The 24,276-nt window shown below is 42.8% G+C and overlaps 1 protein-coding gene across 1 annotated transcript in view; it reads right to left on the bottom strand.

Annotated features, from left to right (window-relative positions):
* Positions 1 to 23,879, bottom strand: part of VWA3B (von Willebrand factor A domain containing 3B) — a 92,755-nt gene extending 68,876 nt beyond the window's left edge. Inside the window, 12 exon segments of the mRNA XM_069972949.1 lie at positions 5,371 to 5,502; positions 7,289 to 7,427; positions 9,585 to 9,739; positions 11,161 to 11,348; positions 13,397 to 13,507; positions 14,283 to 14,380; positions 14,940 to 15,109; positions 16,273 to 16,429; positions 16,720 to 16,970; positions 21,457 to 21,545; positions 22,852 to 22,985; positions 23,719 to 23,879. Of these exon segments, the coding sequence (XP_069829050.1) occupies positions 5,371 to 5,502; positions 7,289 to 7,427; positions 9,585 to 9,739; positions 11,161 to 11,348; positions 13,397 to 13,507; positions 14,283 to 14,380; positions 14,940 to 15,109; positions 16,273 to 16,429; positions 16,720 to 16,970; positions 21,457 to 21,545; positions 22,852 to 22,985; positions 23,719 to 23,771 (1,677 nt within the window). The 5' untranslated portion in view covers positions 23,772 to 23,879.
* Between the last annotated feature and the right edge of the window lie 397 nt (positions 23,880 to 24,276).

Genomic DNA, 24,276 nt, shown 5'->3' with positions numbered 1-24,276 from the left:
TCCGTAACAATTCTAGATTGTCTGTAACCCCTCCAGGTTGCCCGTAACCACCCCAGGTTGCCCGTAATCATGCCAGATTACATGTAACCCCCCAGATTGCACGCAACCACTGCAGGTCGCGTCTGACCACCGCACGTCGCATCTGACCACCGCACCTCCACCGCACCTTGCCTCTGACCACCGCACCTTGCCTCTAACCACCCCAAATTGCCAGTGACCCCCTCCAGATTGCCCGCAACCACGCCAGATTACAGGTACCCACCTCAGATTACCTATTAGCACTTCAGTTTATCCGTAACCACAGCAGGTTGCCTGTAACCACCCCAGATTGTCCGTAACCACCCCAGATTGTCCGTAACCACCCCAGATTGTCTGTAACCACCCCAGATTGTCTGTAACCACCCCAGAGTGTCTGTAACCACCCCACGTTGCCCGTAACCACAGCAGGTTGCCTGTAACCACCCTAGATTGTCTGTAACCACAGCAGGTTGTCCGTAACCACAGCAGGTTGTCCGTATTCACCCCAGGTTGCCTGTAACCACCCCAGGTTGCCTGTAACCACCCCAGGTTGCCGTAACCACAGCAGGTTGCCCGTGACCTCCCCATGTTGACGGTATCCACCCCAGATTACCCGTAACCACCCCAGATTACCCGTAACCAGCCCAGATTACCCGTAACCACCTCAGACTGCCCGTAACCACCCCAGACTGCCCGTAACCACCTCCAAATTACCCGGAAACCACCCCACATTACCTGTAATCTAATTTTTTTTATTTTATTTTAGTAACTGCGCTATTCTAATAACTATTACTAGCTACTGTTTTGCTCAAGCAAATTGGCGCTCCTTCCCTTCTGAGCCCTGCTGTGTGCCCATACAGTGGTTTATGCCCACATATGGGGTACCGTTGTACTCGGGAGAACCTGCGTTACAGATTTTGGGGTACGTTTTCTCTCATGTTCCTTGTGAAATTTAGAAATTTCAAACTAAACCAACATATTATTGGAAAAATTCAAGTTTTTCATTTTTACTGGCCAATATTGAATACTTTCCTCTAATACCTGTGGGGCCAAAATGCTCATCCTACCCCAAGATGAATTCTTTGAGGGGTGTACTTTCCAAAATGGGGTGACTTTTGGGGGGGGTCTATTCTGTAGACATTACAGGGGCGCTACAAATGCACCTGGCGCTCAGAAACTTCTTCAGAAAAATCTGCAATGGAAAAGCTAGATGGCGCTCCTTCCCTTCTGAGCCCGGCTGTGTGCCCATACAGTGGTTTATACCCACATATGCGGTACCGTTCTACTCAGGAAAACCTGCGTTACAGATTTTGGGGTGAATTTTCTCTCCTGTTCCTTGTGAAATTGAGAAATTTTAAACTAAAGGAACAAATTATTGGAAAAATTCGAGTTTTTCATTTTTACTGTCTACTTTTGAATACTTTCCTCTTATACCGGTGGGGTCAAAATGCTCACCACACCCCAAAATGAATTCTTTGAGGGGTGCACTTTCCAAAATGGGGTGACTTATGGCGAGATTTTACTCCGCTGGCACTACAGGGGCTCTGCAAACGCACCTGGCACTCAGAAACTTCTGCAGCAAAATCTGCATTGAAAAAGCTAATTGGCGCTCCTTCCCTTCTGAGCCCCGCTGTGTGCCCATGCAGTGGTTTATACCAACATATGAGGTACCTTTTTACTCAGGAGAACCTGTGTTACAAATTTTGGGGTACTTTTTTTCTCTTGTTCCTCGTGAAATTGAGAAATTTTAAACTAAAGGAACAAATTATTGGAAAAATTCGAGTTTTTCATTTTTACTGTCTACTTTTGAATACTTTCCTCTAATACCTGTGGGGTCAAAATGCTCACCACACCCCAAAATGAATTCTTTGAGGGGTGTACTTTCCAAAATGGGGTGACTATGGGCGAGATTTTACTCCGCTGGCACTACAGGGGCACTGCAAACGCACCTGGCGCTCAGAAACTTCTTCAGCAAAATCTGCATTGAAAAAGCTAATTGGCGCTCCTTCCATTCTGAGCCCTGCTGTGTGCCCATACAGTGGTTTATGCCCACATATGAGGTACCTTTTTACTCAGGAGAACCTGCGTTACAGATTTTGGGGTGAATTTTCTCTCCTGTTCCTCGTGAAATGGAGAAAATTCAAACTAAAGGAACATATTATTGGAAAAATTCGAGTTTTTCATTTTTACTGTCTAATTTTGAATACTTTCCTCTAACACCTGTGGGGTCAAAATGCTCATCCTACCCCAAGATGAATTCTTTGAGGGGTGTACTTTCCAAAATGGGGTTACTTATGGGGGGTTTTCTCTCTGCTGACACTACAGGGGCTCTGCAAATGCACCTGGCGCTCGGAAACTTCTTCAGCAAAATCTGCAATGGAAAAGCTAGATGGCGCTCCCTTCCTTCTGAGCCCTGCTGTGTGCCCATGCAGTGGTTTACGCCCACATATGGGGTACCGTAGTACTCAAGAGAACCTGCGTTACAAATTTTGTGGTGCGTTTTCTCTCATGTTCCTTTTGAAAATGAGAAACTTTAATCTAAACGTATATATTATTGGAAAATTGTAATTTTTCATTTTTTTACGGCCTAATGGTGAATACTTTCCTCCAGCCCCTGTAGGGTTAAAATGCTCATTATACCCCTAGATTAATTCTTTAAGGTGTCTAGTTTCCAAAATGGGGTCACTTATGGGGGTTTCCAGTATACAAGCCTCCTAAATCAACTTAAGAAAAGAACTGGTCCCTAAAAAAATCAGTTTTGGAAACTTTTACGAAAATGTGGTAATTTGCTGATAAATTTCTAAGCCCCGTAACACCCTAAAAAAGTAAAATATGTTTATGAAATGAAGCCAGAATAAAGAGGACATATCGGTAATGTGACTTAGTAACTAATTTATGTGATACGACTTTCTTTTTTAGAAGCAGAGAATTTCAAAGTTCATAAAATGCTAATTTTTTCAATTTTTCATGATATTTTGATGTTTTTCACAAAAAGCACACAAAGTAGTGACCAAATTTTGCCACTAATATAAAGTGCCATATGTGACGAAAAAACAATCTCAGAATCGCTAGCATACGTTAAAGCATCACTGAGCTATAAGAGCATAAAGTGAGACAGGTCAGATTTTGAAAAATGAGCCTGGTCTTTTAGGTGCAAATAGGCTTGGTCTTGAAGGGGTTAAATACTTACAATTTCTGCTTACTGTTATTGAATAGAAACATAAATAGTTTGATTCTAGAGGCATGACGTATATAATATTATCACACAGTCTACTCAATTACTCCTAGGTCTCATGGACACTTTGCAGATTAGGGCTATGTTCTCACTACAGGAACAGGCCGTCATTTAGCAGGGAAAGGCGGACGTCTATTGATAAAAAAGACTGCAAATAATGATCATTATCATTATTCATTATCATTATTTGCATTCGTCATTATCAACAGATGGTCGCCTTTTCCTGATAATATTCTATACTGGGAACATAGCCTTGGTCATTATTTGCACAAATTTCTTTAGCAAAATCTAGAATGGACATAAGAAAAGTTTCAGTGTTTCTAATATATTTTTTCTGTGTTTAGGATCCGCTACTGGCTTTGGCTAAAAAAAAAACACAGTCAGCAATGTGCCCCATAAGTAATTTTCTGATTATCATCTCTCAGTTGCCTGCCACATAAATTACAGCAGGATGAACATTTCCCTAGCATAGACTTTGCCTTCACCAGTCTCTGATCCAAAAAACACAGTCTCCCAAGAGACAGCCTGTCTGCCAAGGCTTATATGAATGCCATTACCATCTAGTTATTATGCCATGAAAGTCTTTGTTTAATATTCATCAGCTGACAATTTTTCAGTCTTTGTCACAGCAAGACAGGTAATGTATTTTAGAAGCTTACATACACATTAGAGAAAAGTTGTCCAAACTTGCCAATATTGGCTGCATCTCTGACTGTCTAATGTGTATGGGGGCCTCCTGACTCTGTGTATGGGGGCCTCCTGACTCTCCCCTGACAGATAATGCCAGGAAAGAGAAGGATTGGGCATGTTTGATCAACTGCCTGATCCTTTTATCCTCAAGAGATAATCCTCTAACAGAAGGGGCTGGCAGCAGCTTACCACCTGTAACAGTCTGGGGTCAGGATTAGAATGCAATAACAGTAACAGCACAGAATACAGGCAGCATACAAGGGGCAAGCTGTAATCAGATCATGAGCATCAGCAACATGGCTGAGACAAGCCTTGTTAAGCATTGTCAGTCAGAGGTCGGTACATAAATATTAGCAATATGGTGGAGACAAGCCTGGTCAGAAATCAGGCAGAGGTCGGTACACAGGTATCAGCAATATAAGTAGAAGGTAAGACAGAAGTGTAGTCAATGCTTAGCCAAAGTTCAGTACATAGGTAGTAGTATGGCAGAAGTGGACAGCTTGATCAAGGCAGTGAGCACAATAATCTCGCAGGAATAGAAAGGCCAATCAAGACAACAAGAGTAGCAGACCAAGAGACAAGGACCTGAAGGCCCTATTCCACCAACAGATCTGACGACAGATTATCTGCCAAAGATTTGAAGCCAAACCCAGGAATGGATTTGAAAAGAGGAGGAATCCAGTCTTTTCATTATGACCTGTTCTCTGTCTATAGTCTGTTCCTGGGTTTGGCTTCAAATCTTTGGCAGATAATCTGTCATCAGATCTGTTGATGGAATAGGGCCTTAAGGGTACTATTACACCAAGCAATTTTCCGACGACTAGCGATTAACGATAAACGATCTTAAACGACCGCTAAGGCAAACTACCCGAAATCGTTCGCCCAAGTACACGAAACGATGATCGTTATTTATGATCGTTCTTGCAGTCGTTTAGTCGTCGCTATTGCGTACGTTTCAGCTGTGAATTCTTATTCCACCGAACGATGAGCGAACGATCAAAAGATAAAAATAGGTCCGGATCCTATTAAACGATCAACGATTTCTCGTTGGTCGTTTAATCGTTGCCTGCTATTACACGAAATGATTATCGTTCAAATCCGAACGATTTAACGATTTTTCAAACGATAATCGTTCCGTGTAATACCACCCTAAGGAATGGTTTTAGAACTGTCCAGCAATCTCAGTAGGTCAGTGAAATTGCTGCTGCCTACAGCACAGTAATCTTTTTGGATTAGAATCCAGATACTGTCTCTCTGCCCATTCATGCACCATACATAAGTATGGGATGAATGGAAAAGAAAGCTGTCAGCCAACTTTTGAGGGTGTATGGCCACCTAAAGATGCGTGGGGGTGGGACCTCCAATGAAGATCCATCAGGAGTCATTTTGATGCCAGGTATTGAGTGAAGAAAGGTCAATTACGTTACCTGAAGCTCCCTAATCCAGCACCAGGCTTCTTTTATGTGTTCCTCATTGACTTCTGCCAACTTTGGTTTCCAGGCTTCCACGTTAGAGTCAAACTTTACAAAATTGAACATTCTCTTGTGTTTCAGCTGCTCCTGTAGAGATCAATGTTACTATAACAGTCAGAAACTCTTACCATGTTATGTTTAAAGAGGCATATGTTATACTTTGTTTGTCTTTATAGTTTTCATTAAAAAACACTGAAGAGAACACTTACAATACCCAGAACACCTCTAAACTGTGAGCCCATGGGGCACAAGGGGCGTCTCTGGCATACAGTAATATATACAAAAAATGTGAAGGAAAAAAGGCTCTCTCACCAGGTCGCTGTAATCTTCGGGTGTTTCAACCCACTGTACTCCAGCAATATGGAGTGCAATATACTCAGAGTCCACTTGACTGCAAAATTCTTATTTATTTTTCATTGAATACAGCAAACATTATTTTTCATTGAATACAGCAAATATATTGCACTCCATATTGCTGGAGTACAGTGGGTTGAAACACCCAAAGATTACAGCGACCTGGTGAGAGAGCCTTTTTTCCTTCACATTTTTTGTATATATTACTGTGTTTACCGGACTGGTGGTGTCTGAAGGTGTGGAGGGTGCACATAAGCATTTCAAAGTGCGTAATTATTCTGTTGAACGTCTCTGGCATACACCACTGAAAGGAGCAGATTTCTGCCTTTTTCATTGCAGGTTCGTCAGGCAGAAGCTCTGCTCGCCTGATGGGCGAGCAGGATGTGGGGGTGTGTCAAAGCTGGAAGAAGGCGTGGCCTAACAACACCTAATTTATCATAATTTATGCCTGAATACAGGCCCAAATCATGCAGGAATATACACTTGCTCTGGAGCAGGTGTAGATTTCTGCCCAAGCCCTGAGACAGGTGCTGGTCCTGCCAGATTTTCTATGAGGTCTGCACCTCTAAGAAAATCTGTCCGGGTAAGTAGGGGCTTTATTTAAGACTGCTGTACGAGTACCCCAGTCCTGATAAATGTCCCCCATAGACTTGAGTGGTCTCTGTCTGTCTGTGTTATCTTGCTTCAAGATGTTAGCAGCAAATCCTTTAAAGGCCCTAATCCACGGAACAATTATCATCCGTATTCGGCCGATATCGGCCGCTACAGACGATAATCGTCCCGTGGAATAGAGTGCAACGATCAGCCAACATTGTTCATGTTGGCTGATCGTTGCAGTCGCTTGTTTTTCAACATGTTTAAAAACAAGCGACTGATACAGCAACGATCTGCTGCCGTCGCTCCGTTGAATAGGAGCATCGGCAGCAGATGCTGCTGTATCCTATGGGCTGCCCGGACGATCAGCGATCACCCGGGCAGCTCCCCGACGCCCCTCCTGAACTGCACCACCCTGCATCACACTGTCTCTACCAGTTTGTCTTTTCCCATAGTGCATCCTGGTACAATCTCTTCCTCTGGTAAGACTCCGCCGTGTTTAATGGTGAATTGGGATGCGGGCGCACACGGATCCCACTCAGCAGAATTGAAGTTTATCCGGCCGGTACTGCAGTACTGGCCGGGATAAACTTCACTGACACCTTTCTGTGACGCAGCCGGGTCACAGAACGACCGATGTCTTACGCTGTGTAAACTCAGCCTTAGGGTATGTGACGCTGCAGATTTGACACTGTGGATTTGATGCAGTGTAAATCAATGTACTTAAATGATTGGACATAGCTTCAAATCCATGGTGAATACAGTACATGTGAATGCACCGTTAGTTATTTATGTGTGTGTGCGTTTGTGTCTCTATGAGAAATGATGAAAAAAAAAAGGCTCCTGTTACAACAAACCTAGCAGTTCATTATTACTGTGGATGAAATAACTAATAATATGTCTATTTTGCTAAATAATAAATTACCTGCAAAAGCTGCAATATTTTCTCTTTCACTAAAAACAGCTTGTCCTTCATAGAATGTGAGGTATCAATGAGAATATACACTTGGTCTTCAAGGATGGTACCAAACAGCTCCCTACTTCCTTTCTGAAGCCATTTAACCCTAAACATGTGATAAACAAAATACAATTACATACACTCAAAGTAAAATCTTTTTTTTTGTTAACATTAAAATGTTACTGTCATTAAACAAAACTTTTGAAAGAGAAATTCTGAAGTTTTGATCAGTCAGAGTCTGGGTGTTCAGGTCTTCACTGAGCGCTAGAACAAGCCAGTTAAAGTTATGAGCTGAGCGCTCCCCTTTCCCATCTCCCTTTCCCCCTTTCCCATCTCCCATTTCATGCAGGAAACAGATTCTATAGTACTTCTATGGAGCCATCTCCGGCAGTGAGCTCTTTTCCTGGCTCGTTTCAGCAATCACTGAGGGCCTGACCCTGAGCAATCAAAATTTCTGACTTATCTGACATGTCAAAAGTTTTGTTAGGGTACGTTCACACTTACCAGATCCGCAGCTGATTTTCTGCTGTGGATCCGCAGATTAACTGAACACAGCATCAAATCTGCACCATCAAATCTGCTGCGGATCCTGTAGGTTTGAACGCACCCTTAACCCTTAGAGGACCCAGGGCGTATAGTTACGCCATGGATGTCTGTCCCCAGACGACCTAGGGCGTAACTATACGTCCTGGGTGTTTCTCCGGCTATGAAGCGCGCCCCGGAGCGGAGCGCGCTTCATAGCAGGTGGGGGCCGGCTGCAATTAGCAGCCGACACCTCACCGGTAATGACATGCTGCAGCGATCGCGCTGCCGCGTGTCATTAGCTCCTTAAACGCCACTCTGCACAGTCAGGCTCCATGAGCAGATCGCCGATAACACTGATCAATGCTATGCCTATGGCATAGCAATCAACAGTGTAGAAATCAAAGTACTGTATGTAAAAGTCGCACAAAGGGACTTCAAATGTGTAAAAAAAAAAAAGTTAAAAACACTATTACAATACCCCAGAGCCCCTCCCCCAATAAAAGTTGAAATCACCCCCCCATCCCATTATATAAATAAAACATATAAAAATAAATAAACAAATAAACATATAATATACTGTAGCGTGCGTAATTGTCCGATCTATTAAAATATAATAAGCGTCATTGCGAACGGTGAACGGCGTAGACGAAAAGAAGGAAAAAAGTGCACGGATTTCCGTTTTTGTTACATTATATATAAAAAAATTTTTTATAAAAAGTGATCAAAACGTCCGATCTTCACACATATGGTATTAATAAAAACTAGAGATCATGGCAGAAAAATTACACCCCATACAGCCCTGTAGGTGAAAAACTAAAACAGTTATAAGCGTTACAATAGGGACATTTTATTAATAATTAATTGCCAAAAAAAGGATTTAATTTAAAAAAAATATATATAACATTAGAGAATCTGTGTAACCTGCATATGGTTGTGTTCGGACTGACCTATAGAATAACGGTATCATGTGGCTTTTACCATATAGTGCATTACGTAGACACAGGAACCCCCCAAACGTTACCATATTGCATTCTTATTTACGATTTCACCTATTTATATCTTCATAAATAATATATTTGGGATTGCGTCATACATGTTATGGTAAAATGAAAGATGCCATTACACAGTACAACTATTCCTGTAACAAACAAGCCATTACATGGCCCTGTAGATAGAAAACTGAAAGTGCTAGAGCTCTTAGAAGGGGAGGAGGGAAAAAACTAAAACACTAAGATCAAAATTTGCGCGGTCCACTGGGTCATTTTGGATCATGTGATATAAAGCAAGTTTGCAATTTATACCCATTATTTTTTGTTAGTTATCATGTTCAGTTATCACTTGTTTCCCAGGCCATCTGAGCGCTCACAGAGAGAAGGCAGTCATGTGACTGATGGACACATTGAGCTGTGACTCTGTACTGGCCGGAATTCTTGTGTTTAGTCTTTTTTTTCAACCAGCAGAAAGTTTTCCTTCAGGAGACTGGACCTGGATTTCTGGTAAGTTCAGCTTTGTTTTACAGCATGATAACAAAAAAAAAAAAAAAAGAATGTATATGGCAAACTTGCTTTATATCACATATACTGTTGACTTTGAAAGTTACGACAGGGACACTTAAAAGTACAGTAACATTTTAAATTGGCAACGTTCATCTTTATATTATCTTTTCCATGCCCACTTTAATGGTACAAGATTATTTACAATATCATAATAATAAGATATTAACACATAAAGGCACAACCTTCTACTGATCTGGTCTAGCGCAGTCTTCATTTTCTCCTCATACCACCGGCATTTCTCCTTACTGATATGAACATGTACCACAGCGCCATCTTTCCAAAGCACATGAACAAAATGGTCACAATACTTGGCGTTTATCAATTTCATATTGTTTTCCTGTAGGTTACAAAGACAGGAGATCTGTTTAACTCCTCACAAAGCAATGTTAGATAGTGTGATATGCAGATACAGAAACCTGGTGTATTTATGTTCAGCTGTAGTCACACAACACCACACAAGTGACATGTCACAGAAAATGCATGTCAGTACAATGTGCTAACCTGTTGCCAGGACAGCTTGTATAAGAACAATAAGGCTACCTCAATTAGGCTGGCTTTACATTTTTGTCTCCATTTCACTGTTAACGTTAGGGCCCGTGCACACAAAGCAAAAGAGGCAGAAATTTCAAGCAGAGCCCATGCCTCTTTTGGCAATTCTTTGAGTGGAGAGCAGAGGCACACAAGAAATCCCATTGAATCAATGGGACAGGCAGAATTTCAAGCGGCGTCCGCATGTGCACAGGCCTTACTGTGGATGTACTTTTTATGTACAGAAAACCATGGCTATCCACAGTTTTGTGTAAGTAAAAAAGAAAAAAAATGAATACATTGTGGCCTGTGTTTTGTTTTTTTTGTTTTTTTTTAAAGCGACTCTGTACCCACAATATGACCCCCCCAAACCACTAGTACCTTCAGATAGCTGCTTTTAATCCAAGATCTGTCCTGTGGTCCGTTCGGCAGGTGATGCAGTTATTGTCATAAAAAAATTATTTTAAAATTGCAGTCCGGTGCCCTACGTGTGTATCTGTGCCCTAACTTTGCACCACTCCCTCCGTCCCCCCATCCCCTCTCACCACCCTCTTCACCATTAGGAATGCCACTGGAACATTTACTTCTGTTTGAACATTGTACAGGTGTCTTAATGATCAAGCCCATGTGCTGTGGTAACACAGGTGGGGAATAGGAAGCAATCTGCCTGGAGCATTCCTAATGATGAGGAGGGCGGTGAGGAGGGACGGAGGGGGTGGTGCAAAGTTAGGGCACAGATACGCCCGTAGGGCACGGAGCTGCAATTTTAAAAGTAATGTTTTATGACAATAACTGCATCACCTGCCAAACAGACCGCAGGACAGATCTTGGATTAAAAGCAGCTATCTGAAGGTACAAGCAGTTTGGGGGGTCAGATTGTAGGTACAGAGTCGCTTTAAATGTAAGTCAATGGGAAACGGATTGAGGTTTTAGACATGCAGCAGCGGCCACTTTTATTATTCGTTGTATCCATTTTTTTCCTTTTTAAGTGTATAAAATGTCTACATTACTGAAAAACTATAAAAGTATGTGAAATTGTGAAGGGACTGATCAGATACTAAAGTGTAACTTCATAGCATGTAGCATAGTTTACCAGAGCTGAAAGCTGAGCTGTGATTGGTTGCTGTGGGCACTTTACACCAGGTGTATATTTACACCCTTTCATAAATCTCACCCTAAAGCCTTAAAGTGACTTCAGACCTGAGTGTAGTAACTTTCCAGTGTACTTACTGCATCTGTCTGAAGAGACTCATCCTCTGGTTTGATTTTTATATCCACTACTCCATCACTGTGACGAAAAGCGCAGTCAGCAAGGGCATCATAAAACAACAATTTCTGAGGTTTTAAACCAAACTTCTTTAGCCATTCTTTCGAGCTAGCACAGTCTTCAGAAGTCTCCTCTACCATATTGTCCTTTTCTGCAAAAACATAAAGATAGGCACTGGGTACATACACTTACACCCACATATATCCTGCTTAACTTGTAAACTGTGTTCATTGATCACAATGGGGATGGTAGGATGGGACAGGAGACAAGGACAGGTGAGCCCTAAAGCTGGCACCTGCACTGCTGTCCCTGCCTACTTTCCCCAGAAGCTCTAATAGCAACGGACAACTGGACAGCAGTCCCTGAGCTGACTAAGTGACACACAAAAACAAAATAAGACAATACACAACGCAACAGAGAAAAAATCAGGATTCCAAGTCAAAAACCAGCCGGTCAGTAGAGTACAAAATCATGTCCAAGGGGAAGTGAAAGGGTCGATAGCAGAAGTCAGAAAACCAGAGAGAAATGCAGGAAAACGCTAGGTCAAGTAAACTAGGAGCTAGATATTATCTCAGGTGCTGGACCTGATACAAATGCAGATACTTATGGAACCGGAAGTCCCGACCCCAGAGGCGATTGGAGCCGAGACTCCAGGTCCAACCCAGTAGCTGACAGCTGACTGGAGTGTCAAAAATCACTGAACTGAGCACACCTAATGTCGATCGGCCGGGGGTGGTGAAACCCCAGCCAAGGCTACATCATATTAAAGCAGCGCTCTAAAAGCAGGCCGGCTGCTTGGTGACGCCGTCAGTGCGCTCCTAGCAACCGGCCCTGCACATCACTAGGGACGCTGTCGGCGTCTCTATCACAGTGGCTGCACGTCCCAGCAGCGTCAAGAGCTGGTCGTGCGGCTCCTGCTCTGACAGGGGAAAATTTACTAATACGGTCTAATTCTTAGACAAATTTAGACAGTCTTCAAATACACCTGATTTATTTTTGATTTTTCCCTTTGAATTCAGTGGGGAAGTAAAAAGTGGTGATAAATATCTGTAGTAATGCAGATTAAACTGTGGAAAGACTGCAGATCTGCTACAAAATGTGCAGTTTGTGGGTTTGGAATACATTGTTTTTTTCCCTCTATATTTACATAATCCCCACTGTACAGCAAATCACCAACAAATCCACACATAAACCTACACGAATTGGAGCACATTTGCTGCTACAGAATTAATTGTGCAAAATATACAGCATATCCGGCCCACAAAAAATTGCTTAAATGACGTTCTTATCCATCTGGTGTCTAATCATCTCTCTTGGTCCAAAAAGCATGCATCAGTGTCTCTTGGCACCGCTGTTGTTATTTTTGTTTTTTCTTTCTCTACTTTTCCCCCATAAGCACTATTTTGGAGGAAACAAATTGGGAGAGTGACAGGGGCCTGAGAGACTCACAGGGACCTAGGTCCCACTGTCGCTAGTAATTTTTTTCATTTTTGTGTATTCAGATAGGGCTTTAGGATTTCTCAGATTAGCCATTTTTTATTTATTTACAGCTATCTAAGTGGGCAGAGAATTTCCGGGCACATGCTGAAGGAAGACATTGATGAACAATGCTTTTAATCTGGAGTTTCTTGAAATTTCACATTAAAGGTTATGTCTTAATAGTTCTACCATTTTTTGCTGTGATTTATGGACTATGGCTATCTTTTTTGTTTATGCAGTAATTAATGCTTGAACACTACCTGTAGCCAACACCTCCCCCTAAAAAAAAAACCAAAATTTAAAAAATTAATTTCCTGAGACATGTGGGTTTATAGGGCTGGGTTTAGGGGTTGGCTACAGTTCCTCTTTAAAACCTTCCAACTTATTTGTAGCTCATATGTTCTATTGTATTAAAATTAGAGATGAGCAAACCCCGAGCATGCTCGAGTCCATCCGCACCCGAACTTTCGGCATTTGATTAGCGGTGGCTGCTGAAGTTGGATAAAGCCCTAAGGCTATGTGGAAAACATGGATATAGTCATTGGCTGTATCCATGTTTTCCAGACAACCTTAGAGCTTTATCCAACTTCAGCAGCCACCGCTAATCAAATGCCAAACAATAGGGTTCGGATGGACTCGAGCATACTCGAGGTTCGCTCATCTCTAATTAAAATCTTTTTGTGAGTGAGGTCTCCAGAAGTATTCCAAATCCATATTTACCATCTTCTGAGTGGTAGAAGGTCTTCCATATGTCTTGCAGCTGTTTAAGGTTCTCCTGAGCTTGGCTCAGTTCATTCCTAATCAGAAGCTCTTCCTTCCGCACATCAAGTTCTAGAATGCCGGTTATTTGACAATTAATGCAAATCAGTATAAAACAAACACCTTCCTAATATATATTATATATCAGTCCTTGATCATTACTGTCTTAAAGAGTCACTGTCGTATTTTTTTTTTTTTGCAGAAATCAATAGTCCAGGCGATTTTAAGAAACTTTGTAATTGGGTTTATTAGCCAAATCTGCCATTATCTGCATGTAAAAAGCCTTTTCCCAGGTCCCCCCCTCCCTCCTCTTTTTCATCCACTCTGAAAAATCTGAAAATTGTGACTTGTTGCAGGAGACGTACCCTGTCTGTTCTAGGGAGAGGGGAGGGGGGAGGAGGAAGGAGGGAGTTAGCCGGCAGCAGAAAGCAGATAACAGAAGATTACAGGCACGGAGCTGGGTGACAGCTGTAATCCGAGCTCAGACAGGTCACTGGTGACTGTCACAGGAGATATCCCGTGAGGGATTTGTAGATTAACTCTTTGTTGTCCTGTTTTGGTCTTTTCTTTAGCTCTCTCCATAGGAGAACAATGAAGACAGGGGGGAGAGCTTCAAACTGCTTTTTCATGATAAAAATGCATTTTTCGGATAATAAACCCAATTACAAAGTTTCTTAAAATCGCCTGGACTATTGATTTCTGCAAAAAAAAATTCACGACAGTGACACTTTAAGCACACTAGTTTGTGAATTTAACCCACATTTATGAGATCTGAATAGTTACTTTAGGCAACAATGGAACCCTTCCTTTTCATGAAGGCCATGAATACTACCAGTCAAAACTTTACCAGGTAGATCATTTGATGGTTCTGGCATATCTGGATAACCATTGGACTGATTTTTCTTCATGTCTTCCTCTTTATTTTTTTCAAAATACACATGGAACCTGGTGGAAATGACAAAATATTTACAATAAAATTATGTAATTCTAATGCATGATGATGCCTTGGGAAACCAACCATAAACTTATAGTAATAGTAACAAGTCATAATGAAACATTCCTCTTATTTTATGCTCCACTGAAGAGCAAAGTTACTCAAAGGAGGGGGCAGTGCTTTAGGCTGGGGTTACACCAATACATTCCATAATAAAACTATTTTTATAGCATAATTAAAACCTTAATTTATTTCCAAGAGATTCCACACGATTTTTAATAAATTTTTTTGATTTTATTGATTTCTATTCAGGACTTGTTAACTCATGGTCATGTGACCCTGATGCTAATGCAGGCCCTTCACCCCCCTAACTACGAAGATTGCACTGATAATGCAGGACTTGTATTAGGACTTATGCTGATGTCCCCCCCCCCCCCTTCTCACATAAAGAAGCACTGAATTAGACAATAGCATGCATTTGTAAACTAAAATAGCAAATAATATTTTAGATGACCTTATACCATATAGCTTAAACCATATACAGAACATTTTTATTTTATAACTACATACCTTCCCGATGTTTGGTGACTTAATTCATTTAGCAATGTGATAGTCTTGGTTTTGTGTGGGTTATAGCACACAACATGCAGCGGATAGGAGCTGTTTTCTATGCTTTGCTTCAATTTCTGGATGTTTGCCACAGGAGTATCCCCAGCAGAAAAGTAGTAAATAGCCTCTACCTGTAATATAAAACCCATCTCTAAAGAGGTCACATTTGGGCTATGTTCCCACAATGTCTTTTTATGGCCATTTTACAGACGCCTTTTTGGACGGCCATCATTTTGAAGAAAAATGTTTAAAGTGACACAGTCACCCCCTTTTTGCATTCTGACTTCTCTACACAGGTGTAATGGGTAAATCTACCAGTTTTCATACCTTTTTTTATATCATAGGTCATGGTGCTTGTTGAAGTAAAAAGTAATCTTATGTCAACTGCAGATTGTGCTAAGTGGGCGGGGATTCACAGCAACAGCACCACTTAGCCCCACCCAGCACGCCACCGGGGGCTCGCCCCTCCATAACGTCACTGACACATAGGCCCCCGCCCCCTCGACGCCCATTGGTATGGGCTGACCTAGAGGGGGTGGGGCCTAGACTTTTAGGCCAGCGTTTTCCAATGGTCGGTGAGGGGGTGGGGCCTATGTGTCTATGACGTCATGGTGGGGTGGTGCAAACTGTGGCTCTGTGGGCGGGGCTAAGTGGTGGTGTTGCCATGAAGCTCAACCCACTTAACACAATTTGCAGTTGATAAAAGATCACTTTTTACTTGAACAAGCACCATGACGTATGATATAAAGTAAGGTATGAAAACTGCTAAATTTACCTTTTACACCTGTGTAGAGAAGTCAGAATGCAAAAAGGGGGTGACAGTGTCACTTTAAGTCATAAAACAATGGACTTCATGTAGCTTTGTTTCCTTTTCAACAAAACCACAATTCACCATCAGATGTCCTATAACGAGTACAATTATATTAGAATGTTACTCACATAGGAAGGGTATTTGGTCATCCAAACAAATGCAGGTCATTTTGCAGCGTCCTACTTTTTTTCTATGATAACATACATTTTTTGGCACATGCTTTACATTCTTTGCTGTTAGGTAACACATCTATATAATTTTACCATTTAAATATGCTGTAATAAGAGCTGTATTATAAGTGACCTAATGCCCTAGTTGCGCAAAAGGTCATAAAAACTATACATACATATTGTTATGTTTTTATTATATCTTGCTCAGCTTCTGGTGACCGCTAAACATGAAATCACAAATGAGAACAGAAAATAAAATCCACCGCATGTATGTAAAATATGCTATCCTATAGCACTTAACCTTGTTTCCTACCTGATCTTCCAAGGCTTCAGACACAGCTTCAGCTGCACTATCCACATTGGCCACTGGAGACTGCTGAAGATTCCGAATCCATTCCGCAGCTTCTTCTATGGAGTGCTGAGTGACACGGATAATCTTCTGATGCCACTTTACTGGCTCTTGTGAAACCCTACACAAAATATTACATAACAGATTGAAAGGCACTTGTAAGGATATATAAGGAGAGCTATAAAAAAATGCAATACACCGTACAAGCGAACGCTTGTTCAAGACTAAAGGTGTGAGTAAAAAAAAAAAAACTAACCCCCAAATATTACAAATTGCCAAGTCATGGTCTTCAAGTCAGGAAAAAGAGTACACTTAAATGACACTGACTGAATATTGGATTACAAATGGAAACTAGAGCTTCCCTTTAGATTAAACAGTCGATGTTCCATTAGATTATAATGACATACTCACCAAATAAGATTGAACTTGGAAATGTGTGCAATCTGTTCTTTGATGACAAGGCATAAGGCATCCTGGCACAGGCTGTGCTGTACTTTGGTAGATGCATTAAGGTCAAGTATAATGACTACAGATCGTTCCTGGATCACACCAAACACTGATCGACTTGAGCTGTTCAGCCAGTCCAGTCTTCGATTGTAAAGTTCAATGATGTTTGTAATCGATTCAATTTTCTGTAAAACTTCTTCTCTTTTAGCTATCAACTGATAAAAATGAAAACAAGTGTTACATACAGGCTAATAAAGGGCTACTTTCTTGACTTAAAGGGGTTCTCTGAGGATAATGTTATACATATGATGAGGGGGGCCATAAAATTAAATGTGATAAAATTAAATCAATCCCACAGCAAGCAATCCTGTGAAGAAGCTGTGGGACACGGGTACAAAAATATCCAGATAAACGTGCCCTAGATCAATATAACATTGATTTCTATACTGCTCTTTCCAATCTTTGCAAAGCATTTTCTGGAACATGTAGTTTTGAACACTAAGGTGCAGGAGTCCAGATGTTCATGCCTTGGCCCACTGAAGCCCAATACTTATAGTGTGATAATTATGCTGTCCTACATATCAATAGTAGGGGCCATATTACACGAACCAATGCTGAATGTAAGCAAGCATCGATCTGCTAGATTGGCCCTCGCTGAGCCTATTACATATATATATATCATTAGTGATGTCCATGCAGCCCTTACTGATATTGCTGATCCTTATTGCATATATAGAAAATAATCAAGCTATACTTACCTCTCCAAAGTGTCATCCTGGCTTTTCCCCACATTCCCTGTTTACTGCAGCCACCACTGACACGTCTCTGTAGTGACAAGCCGCTCAGCCAATCACTGACCAAGACGAGACAGCGTCATGGCCAGTGATTGGCTGAGCGGCATGTCACTGCAGAGACATGTCAGAAGCTTCAGCAGTGGCTACAGTAAGCGGGAAAAAGGCATTTGGACACCAGGGAGCCTGGAAAGTCAAGTATAATCTTTATTATTTTCTATACACTTGATAGTTGTCCGATTTGGCCTGATTTGGCAGATAAATGTCCTGTGTAATAGGACCCTAATTGTAACTAGGGATGCACGATGCACCGAAATATCGATACTACTATCGATATTTCGGGCAAAAAAACGGTTCGATACCAGGATTTCCTGGTATCGAAACTTTGTTAATTAGCATTATAGCGCAGTTTAACAAAGTATAGAGCAGAGAACACGGCCGGCGGCTATCTGAGCGCCCCCTGCTCCCACCTGTCACTTCCTCCACGCTCTCTCTCCCTCCGTTCCCGGCGGCGCCAATTTCAAATAGCCGGCACATAGCAATTGCTAGTGCCGGCTGTGTAACTGTGTAGATGCCGCTGTCACACTGACAGCGGCATTAACCCCTCCTGAGCCGCTCCGTATGCTGCAGGGGTCGGCTACTGTGTGTAGCAGACCCCCGCTGCCGGTGTCTCTCTGATAATAGGGTCCGGCTCAGCCAGACTCTGTTATCAGAGAGATGATTTATGTGGCATGTGGAGCTGCACGGAGGAGAGCGGGACGTCCGGGAGAGGAGGACAGAGAAGGCTGGAGGTGAGGAAGCTGAAGACGGAGAGCGGGGGTCGGGGAGAGGAGGACGGAGGAGAAGGCTGGAGGTGAGGAGGCTGAAGAGGGAGAGCGGGCGGTCCGGGAGAGAGGAGGACGGAGGAGAAGGAAGAGGAGGTGAAGAGGCTGAAGAGGGAGAGCGGGCGGTCCGGGAGAGAGGAGGACGGAGGAGAAGGGAGAGGAGGTGAGGAGGCTGAAGAGGGAGAGCGGGTGTCGGGGAGAGGAGGACGGAGGAGATGCGGCCACTCCATCTGGCTGCACTGTGAGGTGGGGGCTGCAGGACTGTGAGGAGGAGCGGCCAGGGCCCTCAGATAACTCCCGGGCAGACATCAGTGGGGGATGACCAGGAGGTCGGCCGTGCTCTGATGGGGGAGGGGGGCTGTAACCTGCAGATTACCCTGCCGCCCAGATCCTGGTCACCAAGCCCTGGAAGCACGAAATGTGCAACTACAACCCTCATCATCCCAATAGCTGAACTGTGTGTGTTACATGACTACAGCCCTCATCATCCCAATAGCTGAAGTTTGTGTTACATGACTACAGCCCCCACCATCCTCCTGGTAGCTGAAGTGTGTTTTACATGACTACAGCCCCCACCATCCCCTTGATAGCTGGTGTGTGTTACATGACTACAGCCCCCACCATCCCCTTGATAGCTGAAGTGTGTTACATGACTACAGCCCCCACCATCCTCCTGGTAGCTGAAGTGTGTGTTACATGACTACAGCCCCCACCATCCCCTTGATAGCTGAAGTGTGTGTTACATGACTACAGCCCCCACCATCCCCTTGATAGCTGAAGTGTGTGTTACATGACTACAGCCCCCACCATCCTCCTGGTAGCTGAAGTGTGTTTTACATGACTACAGCCCCCACCATCCCCTTGATAGCTGGTGTGTGTTACATGACTACAGGCCCCACCATCCTCCTGGTAGCTGAAGTGTGTTTTACATGACTACAGCCCCCACCATCCCCTTGATAGCTGGTGTGTGTTACATGACTACAGCCCCCACCATCCCCTTTATAGCTGGTGTGTGTTACATGACTACAGCCCCCACCATCCTCCTGGTAGCTGAAGTGTGTTACATGACTACAGCCCCCACCATCCCCCTGGTAGCTGAAGTGTGTTACATGACTACAGCCCCCACCATCCTCAAATAGCTGAAGTGTGTGTTACATGACTAAAGCCCCCACCATCCTCCTGGTAGCTGAAGTGTGTGTTACATGACTACAGCCCCCCCCCCATCCCCCTGGTAGCTGAAGTGTGTGTTACATGACTACAGCCCCCACCATCCCCCTGGTAGCTGAAGTGTGTGTTACATGACTACAGCCCCCACCATCCCCCTGGTAGCTGAAGTGTGTGTTACATGACTACAGCCCCCACCATCCTCCTGGTAGCTGAAGTGTGTGTTACATGACTACAGCCCCCACCATCCTCCTGGTAGCTGAAGTGTGTGTTACATGACTACAGCCCCCAGCATCCCCCTGGTAGCTGAAGTGTGTGTTACATGACTACAGCCCCCACCATCCCCCTGGTAGCTGAAGTGTGTGTTACATGACTACAGCCCCCACCATCCCCCTGGTAGCTGAAGTGTGTGTTACATGACTACAGCCCCCACCATCCTCCTGGTAGCTGAACTGTGTGTGTTACATGACTACAGCCCCCACCATCCCCCTGGTAGCTGAAGTGTGTGTTACATGACTACAGCCCCCACCATCCTCCTGGCAGCTGAAGTGTGTGTTACATGACTACAGCCCCCACCATCCTCCTGGTAGCTGAAGTGTGTGTTACATGACTACAGCCCCCACCATCCTCCTGGTAGCTGAAGTGTGTGTTACATGACTACAGCCCCCACCATCCTCCTGGTAGCTGAAGTGTGTTACATGACTACAGCCCCCACCATCCTCCTGGTAGCTGAACTGTGTGTGTTACATGACTACAGCCCCCACCATCCTCCTGGCAGCTGAAGTGTGTGTTACATGACTACAGCCCCCACCATCCTCCTGGTAGCTGAACTGTGTGTGTTACATGACTACAGCCCCCACCATCCCCTTGATAGCTGGTGTGTGTTACATGACTACAACTCCCATCATCCCCAGCTAGCTAGTGTTTCAATTTCTATTCTTGTGAGGTTTTTTTATGTAATTTATTCAGTATCGAATTGGTATCGAGCATTGAAAAAAAAAAGTTGGTATTGGTATCGAACTCAAAATTCTGGTATCAAGACAACACTAATTGTAACAGAACACAGAAATAAAATAGTGAAATGTAAAATAACATAACTTCAAGAAGAGCTTGAAACATAGCGAAAAATCTTTTTGTACACCGTGATTTTTGATTGGTAAAGCACACTTGGCTGGACTGTCACTTTTATTTGAGATATTTATTAACATTAGGCCAGATTATATTTTTATTTTTAATAAGTCATTTCTATCGCTGCATTAAAAAATTTTACTGTGATATATAGAAATGTGTAGGTGTGAGCTTTAAAGGCATTTATAAACTCTATAGACAGACCTGTGATACATCGGCTACATTGTCAGCCTATGTTTACACACCGTACTTTTTATAAAAAGAATGGCTGTTGTTTTCACTTGAAACAACGACTGTTCTTTCCATAATGTAATGATTTGCATTGAAGTGAATGCAAACAACATCCGTTGATTCACACAATGTATTGAACAATAGGCGTTGTTTAGCTATGGCCATCGAAATAATGTTCATGCTATTTATTTCCGGCCACTGTGTTCAATGACATTTTTCATTCGAAACAACGGCCGTTGTTTATACATAGTGGCAACATAGCCTTACGGTGATCTCTTACTATTTATACAGTCATCTTCTGAGGAGGATTACATAAAATGTATTACTACAGTAAGACAAGGAATTCATAATGTAATCAGACAACAATTTGGCTCATGATTAACTAGGAAAGTGGGGTGTAAGAAACTCCTCTATAAACAGGCAGTAACCCTAGAGGGCGCCTATGTTCGAAAATAAGTTCATAGCCTTGATAGATGAATAATTCATATGTGGCACAGGTATTATGCATGTCTTCACTTCTTCATTGGTGACAAGAGAAATGGTTTCAACATTTTCCCACTTACATTGTAGATTTTACCATTGCTTGTATACTGTCGAAAAAGACCATGAGAATACCGGGAGGACACTGGGCGCCCTAGTTTATTCACATAATCTGTGGGAATAAAAATAGTATGACTAAACTCATAAAAACTTTATTTACAATTAACAATGGCAAATAAAAAGGAATGAAGTTATATGACAGGTTCTTAAAATTTGAACAGCAAGTAGAATGCCACATATACACCATAAAAGTTGCCCTTGTTTTACAAAGGATTTTCCCCCTAGCATACAAAAAAAATTACATACAGGTTGGAAGTATTAAAGGGGTTATCCACACTAAGAAAAACATGGCCGTCCTCTTCTATAAACAGCATCTCTCGTGTCCTCAGTTTGGGTGTGGGTTTTGCAGCTCAGTACCATTGAAGTGAATGGAGCTGAATTGTAATACCACACACAACCTAAAGACAGGAGTGGTGCTGTTTTTGATCCTGGATAGCTAGATTCTTATTGGAGAATAAATACAATCATACGTTTCATTGCAGAGCGCACCGTGTATAAAAAGCGACACATCACAAAACTGGGGTGTGTACAAATGACCTACTGTAGCAGCATCATCACCTTCATTTCTCGCAGAGAATGTCTGAAATAAGGGACTGAAGAAGGGCACATATGCGCAATTATTCACATTCAGTGCATTTAAAGAGACACTGTCACCTCTGACACCCTTACTACACAATTACAAACAGTAAAAATCTGTCAATCAGCAATGAGCATTCGGTCAATAAACCGTGTAAAGGTGTTACCGATCAGCTGAGGAGCAGGAAAATGCTGCTCATCGGCTGATCGCATTTTTTGAGCAGGCCTATAAACCATTGTTTATTGCCCACACATGGATAGAATGGCGTCGGCGCAGGGAAGCCGGCTCCGCGGTCCTTTTTTTAAACCAGTTCCCGTGTATGGCACTGTTCTATTCCCAGGCACCGGCCAGGGGTGAAGAACTGGAGGCGGGCCGGCCCGCCCCCCAATGGGAGGAGCCCCTCTATGATGCAGCTGCATTGTTTTGTAATGGAGCAGTGTCATTGAGGGGTGGGGGGGTATCCTCCCACTGGGGGCTGGCCCACCACCAGTGCTTCACCCCCGGTGCCCAGGAATAGCCCCGCCCCTCACCCCCTTCTATACAGACAGAACACGGTCTATTATAAACATTCTGATGACAGATTCACAAAGCAAATGTTAGGAACCTGAATTCCCCTCAATTGCCTTACTAGTACTAAAACAACCCTTGTTGTCAGGGGAGAAATTACAAAAGTGAGTATGTAATAGTCGGTTAATAAATGTGAATTTCTCTGATATAATTGTGTATTTTTATTTTATCTTTAATCTAGTAAAAAATGAAAGAAATGTATGATATGACCAACCTTCCCGCCGCTGAAAACCAAGCCGTGCCAGGATCTTGGGCATTGTAAGTTTCTTCTTACTGAGGCCAAAAGATTGCAGCCATGCTGATGATGAAACTTGTGCCGTCTCTTCCATCTCTGACAACATCACCCATCTACATATAAGGAATCAATGTAAACTCCTGTTATTTCCTTTCCAGGCGGCTAGTAGTCTACTTGTTTCCAGCAATGACCCGCTCAATAATGTGGAATCTCACTAAATGTTTAGCAGAATACTGAGCGTACATATAATAGTGATGGGAGCATATACTGATGCATTTCAAGCTGGGACCTAACGTCTCATGAACATCAGTTCTTTTTTTATATGCTGGTATGCTTGACCTAACCAAACGCATTCTGACAATATTTAGATTCTGTGCATGAGGCCTATACGTTTTTAAACATTTTAGACTCTGACAATGTTATAAAAATCATTTAAATGTATAATAATATGGTAAAGGTACATCACCCAGCACCCCCAATAATCAGTTGTCTGCCAAAGCCATGGCGCCTGTATGTACAAAGAGCTAAGTCAGCTGCAGATAGCTCCATACATTGTGTAGTGGCCGTGCTGGGTTACTGCAGCTCAGCTCCTACTGACTTCAGTGAGAGCTGAGTTGCAGTAACCTAACACAGCCACTATACAATGTGCAGAGTTGTCTGCTTTCATCTTTTTTTTTTTTTTTTTTTTTTTTTACTATACTTGCAGATGCCACAGTTCTAGCAAACAGCTGACTGGAAAGGGTGCTGGGTGTGGGACCCCAACTGGTCTGATAATGACGGCCTACCCTAATAGGGGTGGTGTCATGAAGCAAAGAAGGTACAATCAGATGTGTGCCACATACTTACATGTAAAGAAGAACAAATGTGTTGTTAGTGAACCATTTTTCTTCTCTATGCATCTGAGTTCTTCCTGGTTTTCTCTCTGAACTGTGACCCTGCTGTTGCCATGTAACAGTGCAGACACTTTCCCACAACCCCTCTTGCTTGCATGTGAAGTGAAAACCAAGTGCCAGTACTAATGGGACAGATCAGGTGACTGCAACTAAAGTGAGCACGAGTGACCCAAGAAGGTGGTGGGGTTAGGAAACAAAGCAGCACATGGGAGGATTAGTCAGTCTATAAGACTTAAATAATGCATTTTAAGCAGGGCTATGGAGTCGGTAAGCCGCAGCTCTGACTCCAACTCCGACTCCCAAATTTGATAACGGGCTGAATTTGATAACGGATGGAAAGCACTTTTTCCATCTCCCTGTTCTAAAAATCCATTTAATATATGGTCCCCAGATAGGGAACGTATCAGATACTAAACAGGGGAGTTATTTATCAAACTGGCTCAGCAGCTTCTTCCTAATGTCCTACATTAAACTGGGTCGACTTCTAAGAGGAGAGATAATAAAGCAGCTT

The sequence above is a fragment of the Dendropsophus ebraccatus genome, chromosome 5 (genome assembly GCF_027789765.1).
Source record: "Dendropsophus ebraccatus isolate aDenEbr1 chromosome 5, aDenEbr1.pat, whole genome shotgun sequence".
NCBI classification, from domain to species: domain Eukaryota; kingdom Metazoa; phylum Chordata; class Amphibia; order Anura; family Hylidae; genus Dendropsophus; species Dendropsophus ebraccatus.
Note: the sequence above shows the minus strand (reverse complement) of the source record. Positions and strands in the feature narration are given on the sequence as shown.